At 32.9% G+C, this 12422-nt stretch overlaps 1 protein-coding gene across 1 annotated transcript; it reads right to left on the reverse strand.

Moving 5' to 3' along the window:
- Positions 1-11773: 11773 nt before the first annotated feature.
- LOC125195077 lies at positions 11774-12091 on the reverse strand. Its single transcript, XM_048093278.1, has one exon. It carries the CDS (start codon positions 12089-12091, stop codon positions 11774-11776), a length of 318 nt encoding a protein of 105 aa, XP_047949235.1.
- Positions 12092-12422: the final 331 nt, after the last annotated feature.

Raw genomic sequence — 12422 nt, forward strand, 5'->3', positions numbered from 1 at the left:
TTATCAACTAAATAATACTAAAACATAAATAAACTAAATAAATATATGGAGACAATATCAGCTCCCTTCCGGAATAAAATAGAATATCAGGTCCCTATCAGGGTCCTACCTTTATATATTAGTTTTATAATAAAATGTGAGTATGAATGAATTAGTGGAATAGGGGGTCCACTACCAAAAATTGTAAAAGTGAAGTGGGACAAATCATGTGGGACGGACCAAAATGAAAAATTGGGACGAATTATCTGGGATGGAGGGAGTATTACAACAGAGGGCAGAGCTAGACCTGCCCAAGGTTTACCGAACCGGCGGTTAAAATCGAAACCGTAATCATCGGTTACGGTTCCGAACCAAAACTGTGAGAATTTATCTGAACCAAAACCGTCAATTTTTGACCCGTGGTTTGAACTTGGTTTGGTTCAGGTTCAAAAAATTTCGAACCGAAACCGTGCCGGAACTGCGAAAAACCGTGAAATCAAGTTGGAACCGCAAAAAACCTGCGGTTCGAAACCGTAAAAAACCGTTTGGAATTCTTTACACCCTTATACACCTCCCTAATAAAATGGAGCCCATAATCCACTCACATTAATTCTTACTTTATCAATTTTTTTCTCCATTTCTCTTATTTTACCAAATTTGGCATTAAAACTCGTGCCGTTTCAAATGTCCTTATTTTTAAGAAATGGATGGAGTATAGAAACTTTGTATAACTAGAATTAACTAAGAACTTTACATGACACACTTCATGAAGTGCACGGGTACTCAACGTAATTTGATTCTAATTAAAATTTACCACTCCTATATTTTATTCCTGTCAAAAATATATTTTGAGTAAAATTAATTATTGGTTTATTAATACTATATTTAATTGCGGACCACCGCAAAAAAAAAAAAAAAAATGTTAGTTGCGTGGATTAAATTAGTACTTCAATTAAAAGAAGAAAAAAACGAGTCATTTACTATAGCCCAAGTGTCGATTGTAGGGCTGGGGAAAAATACCGAAATAACGAAAAACCGGTCTTGTCGTACCGAAAAAATACCGAAAATACCGTTTTTTGGTATACCGTGACTTTCGGTATGGTATGATACCTTACCGAAAGATTGCGGTAAGGTAACGATATGAATTTTCAAATACCGCGGTATACCGCTGCATACCGAAATTCGGTATATACCGTAAACTAAGGTATATACCGTAAATTAAGGTATATACCACAATAATATAAACACAATTGTATATAAAATATATTTTATATATTTTTAAATTATAAATCTATTGTGAAATATAAATATAATTATGAATAAATTATATTTAATTTATTTTTAAAATTATAAATTATAAATAATATTTTAAAAACTCTAATTTTCTATTTTAATTGATGTTGAAAGTCAGGTATACCGCAAAAGTAAGGTAAACCGAACTTCGGTACGGTATACCGAAAATGAGGTACGGTATCGGTATGGAAATTTGTCATACCGAATATAAGGTATACCGAAGTTCGGTATACCGAAAATTTTGGTAAGGTAAAGGTATGACTTTTTCGCATACCGTATTTACGGTAAGGTATACGGTATGATGGTTTCGGTAAGGTATACCTTACCTACCCACCCCTAGTCGATTGGTCATGATGTTTCTGAATCATAGTTGAAGTTCAATTTTGTTTCATTTTGTATATAGAAGTAATAAATAAAAATGAAAACGTCTTATTTTCACATTGGATAACGACGCGGTGAGTTCTAACTACGATATTAGAATAACCTCTTCTATTCACGTATCAGCATATTATAATTGGATTTCGCATATTCATACTACAAAAAGAGCGTCTCTATTCATCTATATAAATTAGGATTGATTATTAAAAAAACTTCTCGATCTTGGTTCAATTCTGGTTTTAGTCAAGTTATATATTAACAAATTTAATCCTAAAAAATAAAGAGTAAACTTTAAAAATTGGTCCCCGAACTATGGGTTTATCTCGTAAATGGTTCCTGGATTTTAAAAATATCACTAGTAGTTTCTGGACTAAAAGTTAATATCAAAAACGGTCCTTTTGCACTGTTTCGAGACGAAAATGCCCTTTTGAGGGGTTTTGGGGGTTTGGGCAATTTGGTCTTTCTACGCTTTTAACATTTTAAATCTGATATTATTTCAAAATTATCATTCTTCTTCCCTTTTGTCATCCTTCACTTTATTTCTTTATTTTCAATATTAAATTTAATTTTATAAAATTAAATTTTAAATTTCAGTTTTTAAATATCAATAAACTTTTTTAATTATAAAAATTATTAAATAACAAAAATTAATAGTCATAATCAATATTTGATAGTGTCTAATAATCAATATGATATGACAACGCCTTAATTTTAATTAATATTTAACTGCTTTAATCATAAATAGATCATATAACACAATTTATTCTAAAATAAATATGCATCTAATGTAAGACTAATATAATTTTCGTTTATTAATTTGAAAACAATAAATTTCAACAAAAATACTCCTGTATAAAATTTTTAATCAACTTCATAGTATTCAATCACAAGCAATGATAACAACTGAACGAAGGCTAAATAGAATAGCTCTTATTTTTCCATCATGATTAATATTATTTTTCTGTACTTCTTCAATTCAATTGAATATTATATTAAATAACAAAAATTAATAGTTTTAATCAATATTTATAGTGTCCATGAATTAATATTTTTAATTAAAAAAATTTATTGATATTTAAAAATTAAAATTTAAAATTTAATTTTATAAATTAAATCTAATATTGAAATAAAGAAACAAAGTGAAGGATGACAAAAGGGAAGAAGAATGATAATTTTGAAATAATATCAGATATAGTACATAACTGAAATAATATCAGATTTAAAATGTTAAAAGTGTAAAAATATCAAATTGTCCAAACTCCCCAAAACCCCTCAAAAGGGCATTTTCGTCTCGAAACTGTGTAAAAAGACCGTTTTTTATATTAACCCTTAGCCCAGGAACTACTAGTGATATTTTTTAAATCCAAAGACCATTTTCGAGATAAATCCATAATCCATGGACCATTTTTGAAGTTCACGAAAAAATATATTTGCGATTCCTGAAAAATGAAATATCATCACAAGTCTTTGGTAATGGAAAAATATCTTCATATATCCATTTTTTTCTTATTATATCATCACAAGTCTTTGGTAATGGAAAAATATCTTCATATATCCATTTTTTTCTTATTATGCATTTGATTCCACTAAGTATATATCTTTTCATTCTCTAATTATTATAAATTGAAGATTATGGTTCGATTATGAAGAAATAAATTTGATTTATTCTATAATTAATTATTTTATAGTTATACAAATTAAATTATTTAAGTATTATACCACCTAAAATTTGAATGATATTATTCCAAATTAATTCGATATTTATTTTATTTTGGAGCTAATTTTAAAAACAAGTATATAAGCTCTATTTCAATTAATTAAAATTTATACATTATATAGAAAAAAAATCAAATTATATTCAATCAATTTGTGAATTTAGATACACAATTAGGAAATTAAATGGCGTTATTACTGAAATAATTTAAAAAACATAAATATTACTCCATTTGTCCCAAGAAAGTCGACTCACTTCTTTTTTTACACTCGTTTTGAAAAAATCGTATTCCTCCGTCTCACAAAAGATGTCACCCTTATGCACGATACGAGATTTTAGGAGATTGTGTTTCGTGTGTTAAGTGGAGAGAAAAAATATAATATTTATACTAATGTGAGAGAACTTTTACTAAAAATGAAAATGTCAAATGTGACATCTTTAGTGTGACAAACTAAAAAGGAAAGTGAGACATCTTTTATGGGACGGATGAAGTAATAAATAGTTAGAGTGAGTGAATAGTAAAGTAAAAGCGAGAATAATGTAGATAATACTTTTATTTACATTATTCTTGTTTTTACTTTATTATTCACTCACTCTAACTATTTTCAAAACCAGTATAAAAAAGAAATAACTCAACTTTCTTTGAACTGAGGGATTACTATGTTATATTTGCATAACTTCCGATGTTTCATAGTAATACAATCTAAAATGTTTATATCCTTAATTATTTAATATTGTAACCATATAAACCATGTGTATGAGAAAAGCTCTTTTCAAACGTACTAGTATTAGTTTCTACTGAATTTGGTGAATAATGGAATATCATCATTGTTACTTCCAAGAAAAGAGTGGAAAGGTATACATGTGTAGGTATGTTGTAAAACACAATAAAGAATAGATTCTGTTATGCACATTGTGGAGTTTGTCGATGCTGTATAACTTATTCTAAAGGAATCCATAAGTTTCTTGTAAAAAGTGTTATGACTTGTCAAACAACTAGAAGCATCTAAAGAAAGTAGTCCACACTAATCCTCTTGAACTTTCCAAACAACTCTCCTTTGGATGTGTGTTTGATGGAAGCCTATCAATGTCGGAGACAGACATTGAGCGCAGACCATATCACCGAGACTGCAAGTGCGCATTGCATAAGGAGAAAGACAAATGCTCCCACTCAACTTCAAAACAAAGGAATGTTTCTTTTCCAAAAAGAGAAGAAGTTGGGGGAAAATGTTCAATATCCACATGTAATAGTACTATCTTGTAAGGGAACAATCAAAGGTGATCAATAGCTAAGAGCTTGTGTGTTTGGTAATTCAACCACATGCTCAAGGTAAATAGGTAGATTAGGCATGAATAGTTCCCATAAATTGTACACTCTCTCATCCAATGTTAAGGTATGATCATCTTTCAAACTGTTCCAGCCTTCCTTCTAATTTTACAATACAAACATTTGTGCATTATAATAAAAGGATATACACTAGTCTTAATACTCTTTTCTTGTATTTCGTCTCACATGCACCACATTGTTCTCTCGACTTTTATTAATTTTCTTTTACTTCTAAACTCTATCTCAATCTCATAGAGAGAAAGAGAGAGAGAGAGTTGATAAACACATATACACACACAAGAAGAAAAAACACTTAACCTTTCATGACAAGAGAAAATACTCAAATTATTTTTCTATATAACTAGCTAGCATTTGAAATGCATGATCAACATTCTGATAAAGTTTTCTAAGAATGTTACAATTTTGAGCAAATTACCAGGGCTACAAGACAGTCCAGATTATAAATGGCTAAAGATCTCATTTCCGGAACATACAATCCATTTTCCCAAATTCCCAACTTAGGTTTAGACGGATCACGGGTCACTAATACATAGGACAAAACCACACTAGTTTGGAGTACTATTGGAGCTAATTGTTGGGGTCGAGCGGGGTCAGCTGACCCCACCTTCGGTCCATGGTGACGCCAGCAAATTTCATTTTCTCAGTTCGCCGTCCTGCAGTAGCTTATCTTTCGACACTACAGCAGCTCCGGCTCAAAAGAGAAATGAAAAATGGAAAAGAATTGGATAATTATAGAAACAGAGAGAGGGAGAATAATACTACAAATATGGAGCTACAATAACATGACAGAGTTTGAATTTTGCAACTACAAATTTTATTTTGGAGAAAGAATTAGGAAAAGAATGGCGTGGAAGTGACTATTGGAGAAGAAGAGAGGCACCTTTATTTTGTAAAGTGTTTTCTAGTTAAAACACTTTTATGAACAAATATTTGAGACATGTGATGTCAACAAACATGAAATACTGTGAGCCATAATATTTTAAGAATATTTCAAGAAAGTAACATAAAACATACATTTATTCTTTGCAATACTAACTACCAGTACTTTTAATCTTGGGGTGTTTAGTTAATGACAAAATTTGTACTAACCAACAAGGTCACTCCTATTATGTAATCTCAACGTTGTTGATTTGCAACCAAGTTAGGCACATTGGGAAATACCTTATAGTGATTTCTTAATAGAGAAATCAAACCTTTATTATTTTTATTAATATTGATGCGGTATTTCTTGTTTGGGTATCTATTATCACTCCCTCCTTCTCTCACATCAATTTGTTCTTAGGAATTCCCATGACTAAATATTCGACATCCTTCCTCATAATTACAAATAAATTATTCTACATACAAGTCTTTACTTGTAAATGGAATCTCTACACAGTTTTGCCTTGGTCATGTACACCTCATTGTATTAATTTTCTTTGAATTTTGTTGTGGCCACTAAAGTGAATGATGAGTAATAAAACAGAATGCAATTACAATTCTCAACTCCAAGATTCCAGTCTATTTTTTTGGACACACTCAAATGGAACCTTCTTTTTAGTCTCTTGTAATATAACATGGTGACAAAGTGGTCTAGAGATCCCCTTTCCGGATTATACAATGCTACATCCTCTAACTACCATATTCTGTCAACCTAATTTTTTACTCATAAATACATTGGTAAAAACCACACTAGCTGAAAGTTTACTATATGTTGCCACGTATCAAGACTCCCAATTTCAGAATTCAATATCAGTCACAGTCATAAATCTAATGTGGCAAAGGACAATTTTATGATACAATATTCACATAGAGAGGAATATTTAAAAGTCAGTAGAATATTATGTTGATCATTGCTCTATATTCGAGTTTCTACTATATTACTAGCTGTATAGAAGCAGTGACTGATCAAGATAATAGCATAACTCTTTTTGAGCATCATTAATTGTGAAAATCAGAAAACAAAATCTAATTGAGTGATCAAATATGCAGATTCTTTTCAATTCATCTCACAGTGCAATTAAAACAAACTAAACTTTTCAAACAGAACAAAAAAACATTTTAACTCATTGCTTATTCTTCAGATTCTTTTCCTCACTACCCTTCTTGTCTTATTCAACTATCTTACCCAACCAAGTCCAATTATTCATAGTAAATGGAGCAAAGAATTTCTACATTCTAATTTGAAAATTAGACTCTTGAATATCACGCAGCTGCACCAAAACAAGTTATTCTCTACAATCTTAGTAAACTTCTAAACCTGCCACCCTTGTTTTAATCAACACAGCATAATCCTCTACTCTATATAAATGTTCAACAAACTTCAGGCAGTGTAAGAAATCATCACTTGAACTTATACAGAAAACAAATCCACACACACAAGAGAGAGAGAAGAAAGATGTCGAGCGCAGCAGCAGAGATGATGGCCCGGTGTGTGTTTGAAGGAAGCCTATCAATGTGTGACACAGACATTGAGCGGAGACCATATCATCGAGACTGCAAGTGCGCATTGCATAAGGAGAAAGGAAAATGCTCTCACTCTGCATCAAAACAGAGTAATGTTTCATTTCCTAAACAACAATTTAGCATCAAATGCTCCCTTTCTGTACATAGTTCATCAAGTAGGACTAGCGAAAGCATTATTGAGGGCTCAACCTACAATAAGGTTTCATTAACTTGAAATCTAAAAGGTTCCTAGCTAAAAGAATAGCTTTTTTTTTTCTTTCTTTTATGATGAGTTTGTTAGGTAGTGCAGAGAGGAAGAGTTCTTTTTGCTGTAAATTCTTCTTCATTCATATATAAATATCACTCATTTTTTTTATACAATGTTGCAGACTCTTCAATTTGTTTATACTTGACAACTTCTCAATGAATTGTGAAGTAGTCTAAGATAACATTTGATCTGTTCCTGAGTTCATATATTTCTAAATAAATAATTACACCATATTAGGACCTTAGCATCTATAATTATTGTGGATAAGTAATGCACAGTATCTTTGGTAACGCAATACAACTATGGTTTTACTGTTTTTCTCATTATTGAAATCTTGGCTTGAAAAATAGAAGCATTGTTATACAGATATGTATGAAGTTTAACATAAAAAATGACCATGACCATTCACATATATCCAACTTGTTATAACCTTTTATTCTGGAAAGAATGTCAGTTGATCAATTAAACAATTAAAAAATTAGGTGTTGGACGGTAAAAGGAGACGTTATAGGTTAGTAACTAAATGCATGCATTAAAAAATGGATTGGGCAAGAACAATTAGGGACTTCTTGGTAGGATGGTAGGATGGAATGGAATGTGATTCCTACTTTCATTCTATTCATTTGTTTGGTGTGATGGAATGAATGAGTGAATGGATGAAAATGCAAAGAAAATCCAAAGAAATTGACATTTCATTCCTATCTCCATTTCATTCCAACCTCCATTCCATTCCACCCTCATTCCATTCCATCGTATCAAGCATGCCTTGGGGACAGTTTCTCTTGTTATGAACTAGCAGTGGGCCCATGCATCAAGAATCAAGTAAATACATACTAGTAAAAATCAACGATAATTAACAAACTTTTGGTACTATTAACACTACACAGAATACCAAAATTATTATTATTCCCAACAATTCTTTCCCCATAAATAAACAAAAGTGCTCATGTCATGTTTTTTTATATTCAAATTATTTTCCATCTATCACATCAGATACTAAGAATATGTCGCAATAATCTACTTCAGTAGAAGACAACATTATTTGCACCTAACATTCCAAGAAATTCCATTCATTAGGCCTTAATGCTAGATATTCCAAATTTATTTGCCAACACTTCTTGTAACATTGCATCAATTGTATCATTTTTAAACCCAACTACGTAGCTCCGATCAAGGTTCTTAATTCAATGTTTTCTATCTTGAGATTGTGACTAATTTTGTTAACTCTGCAACAACCAATGTTATTTTTGAATTCCTAGTTTCCTACGATTGTGCTATATATCAAACTCCAGTAAGGACATGGAATGGCTAAACAAAATTTGGTCAAATTTTGATCAATTTCAATAAAATATTAAATTGCAAATCAATCTGATCAACTGTCTCATGCGTGCACAAAATGTAAATTGTCATATGTGATCCTTGGTAAAGGGTAAGTGTGGGAAATTTGATGATTGTTGTTGAGAATGAGATCTCGGGTATTTTAGCACAGTGAGAGAATTTTGTTGTGTTTAATATTAGAATGGGCTAAAAAAATTGAAGATGAGAAGTAAATATGGTCAGTACTCAGAAATACATTTCTCTTTCTAATGGAAGCCAAGTTAGGCCGTGGGAGTTACTTCAATAAATCTCCATATTTCCATGCAAAAAACAAAGAATCTTAATTATGATATGCTATTCATAAGAATAATATCTTTAGTTGAATGAAGCATCAATTTTAAAGTAATAGTCACCATATGTACGTGTAAGGAGGAACCACATGCAACCTTAACTTTCAATACTAAACAAGCAAGCTTTTGTGGCACAAAAACCATTTTAATTCAACACTACACTTTGAAAAAAATAATCTAAAAATTTTATAAAAAAATGTCTAAACTAGAAATCAATCTTCTCAAAATAACGATGCCAAAAACTTGACCAGATCCTATTTTAACATTAGGTGTAACCCGCAAGTGTATAAGGTTATCGTAGTAACATGTGATAAATTATCACGGAGACTAGTGTGTTAGACTTAAGTCCCGCAAAGCCATCTTAATATTATTTAGACAATCAATAAAGATTTTGGGTTTTAATTAGTTCTAAAATAAATTACTCAACTTGACAACAACTACTACTATGTATATTTATTGAGATAATATTGTTTTCAACCGATAAATGCAGACTTCTTGTTCATGTCTCTACAAGTTTATATCCTAGCCCGACCCACAGAGAATATTGTGTGCTGATACTAGGTGTACCACTGTACCTTTACTTTGTAAATTTTTAAAACAAAACAATTTTTTTTATTTAAGCCAATTAAGTACTACTACATGCCTCTGAAAGAATCAATGCACATTTTATATAATTGGGCTTGTAATATCCAATATTTGTGTGTAATAAGTAGATGTGTTTATAATATAAGCCCAATAATAGAATAGAATAGGGGAGGGGGGGGGAGAGGGAGGGAGGGGGAGAGGGAGGGAGGGAGGGATGGAGGGAGAGAGGGAGGGAGAGCAGAGTTGATGTTTCGATGTGTGTTCGCTCTATCAATGTCAGACACAGACATTGAGCGTAGACCATATCATCGTGACTGCAAGTGCACATTGCATAAGGAGAAAGGCAAATTCTCCTACTCAACTTCAAAACAAAGAAATATTTCTTTTCCAAAGAGAGAAAAAGTTGGGTAAAAATGTTCAATTTCTATATGTAATAGGAGTAGTACTATCGTGTCAGGACACAATCATAGGTGATCAAATAGCTAGAGCTTGTGTGTTTAGTAATTCGACCATACTAGAGCTTGTGTGTTTAGTAATTCATAAGTTGTACACTCTCTAATCCAATGTTGTGGTATGATCTCTTTCAAACTGCTCCAGCCTTCCTTCTAAGTTTACATTACACAACATTTCTGCATTATAATCAAAGGATTACACTAGTCTTAATACTCTTTTCTTGTATTTTGTCTCACATGTATCACATTATTCTCTTAGCTTGCATTAATTTTCTTTTGCTTCAAAACCCAATCTCGTAGAGAGAAAAAGAGAGACAGAGAGACCGCTGATAAACACATATACCCACTGATAGAAGATAGAAGAGGAGACTATGACTCATGTGAGTGCTTCAACTGTCTAGGAAGGTACCTAGACCTAGTTGTACCATTGGGTCTGTGTCAACCCACTTCTACTGGCTAGTATAGTGGAGTAAAAGATCGATCCCACAGAGATGGTTGTAGGCGTTACACACTTGTGATGACATTCTGGAAAGGTTGGTTTGCTACCACGCTTTGGGGTTGAGTTTTAATTAGACGTAAAATAAAATGGAACTACACCTATCTTGACCGGTAAGTAACTAGGTGCTTCAGTGTACATGAATGGATGAAAGTTGGGCTCCAGTGTGCATGTGAAAAGTGAAATCTTACTATAAACGGATAGACAAAAGTAAAAAAGAATAACAAACAGTGTTGTGTAACTAACTGTCTAACCCTGCAGAAAAGCTGAAAGGTGGAAGGACAAAAGCATAAAGCAACAAAGTGGTTCCAACTTAGATTGTGGCCTTGTCTTCTTCACCAAGCAACGAAAATGACATGAAATCAAAGCCCCACTAATGAATGTTTGAAATCAAACTCAAACAACTCAGATCTAACTCAAAATCAAGCCATTAAATCTAGATCTAGGCGAGAAATTAAACTACGGCAACTAAATCATGCAGAAAGTAACAGATGCCTAAACTGACTAACATGCAAGGTGGCGAAAACGAAACAGAATCTAGATCCATGCATTTTTAGAAGAAACGACCAATTGAAACTTAGAGAAACTTGAAGAAACACTAGATCGAATTTAACTAGGCAGATTCAAGCACGTAAACAACAGAAATCAACATAAACTACTAGATCTATCGAACTAGGCAAAAAGAAATCAATAACAAGCGAAAACTCAAATAAACCAAAAGAAATCCATTGCATTCGAGGTATTCAAGCCAAAAGATGTCTCCAACAAGAGTTAAACCAAGAGCAGCGTTGAATGCAAGGTAAAACAAGTGTCAAAACTTAAGAAAACATAAACAAAGGAAGTAAAAGATTGTTTGGCTCCTCGAAAATTGAATAAATTTCTAAACTACAGTGGCAAATTGGTTGGAACGGACGATGGACTCCTTTTTCTGGCAGGTGGCCGGAAACTTCAAGTGAAAGCTAACTAACTAAAGCTATGAAGTGGAGCTAATCTCCAAGTGGTCTAAACGTAGACGTGTGTCTCCAATGTTGATCTTCTATTTATAGGGCGGCCTGTGCCAACCCCTAGAGTTGCTCTTCTCTAGTTCACGATTCTACCCCTTCTAGATAGATGATCATATGCAGCAATTCACTCCATCTTGTGCTCAAGCTCTATGGCATGCATCCTGATCAGTACACCTCATCATCCTCTGCTGCTCTGTACAGCGCCAACTGCGACGCTGTCCTCGGAATCTCCACCGACGCGGAGGCGGGGGAGGAGGAAGGAGACAGCGAGGACAGCGACAGCAATCCTTCGCTCCAGGAGCGGCGGATCGGGTAGGAGACCTTGTCGTATCTGGAGCGGTGGGGGCAGTGACCGGCGGAGTTGTGGAGAGCGCAGCCACAGTAGCGGTGGTAGGGGCGCCGCTGGATCCCGGTGTCCGCGGCGGTAATGCAGCCTTCGAGAAGGCTCCGGAAGAAGCCATCGCCGGCAGCTCCAGTAGACATGGCTTACTAATTGATGCAGATATTTTTCTTCGTTTTGGGTTTGGGGAATGGAATTCAATTGAATTTTATGAGTATTTGTTGGATTGTACAGAGCTATTTATAAAGTCAGTGAATATTTTGTTTGTGACATGTGGAGGAAATACTCTAGTGGCTCAAAAATAGACTACGATTTAAATGTGGTCACGCGTTTATGTAAAATAAATCATGTTTTATTTACTGTACCCAACATTTCTTTGCACGAAGATTAAAAAACGAGTGATTAAATATCAAGTGGATAAAGAAAAAAATAATAATAAAGTAAAAGTGATAATGAAAAGTAAAATTAAAAAAA

The sequence above is a fragment of the Salvia hispanica genome, chromosome 6, assembly GCF_023119035.1.
Source record: "Salvia hispanica cultivar TCC Black 2014 chromosome 6, UniMelb_Shisp_WGS_1.0, whole genome shotgun sequence".
NCBI classification, from domain to species: Eukaryota; Viridiplantae; Streptophyta; class Magnoliopsida; order Lamiales; family Lamiaceae; genus Salvia; species Salvia hispanica.

What these genes read in the sequence shown, in the direction of transcription:
- LOC125195077 (XM_048093278.1), bottom strand. Translation starts at nt 12,091, where the DNA reads ATGTCTACTGGAGCTGCCGGCGATGGCTTCTTCCGGAGCCTTCTCGAA.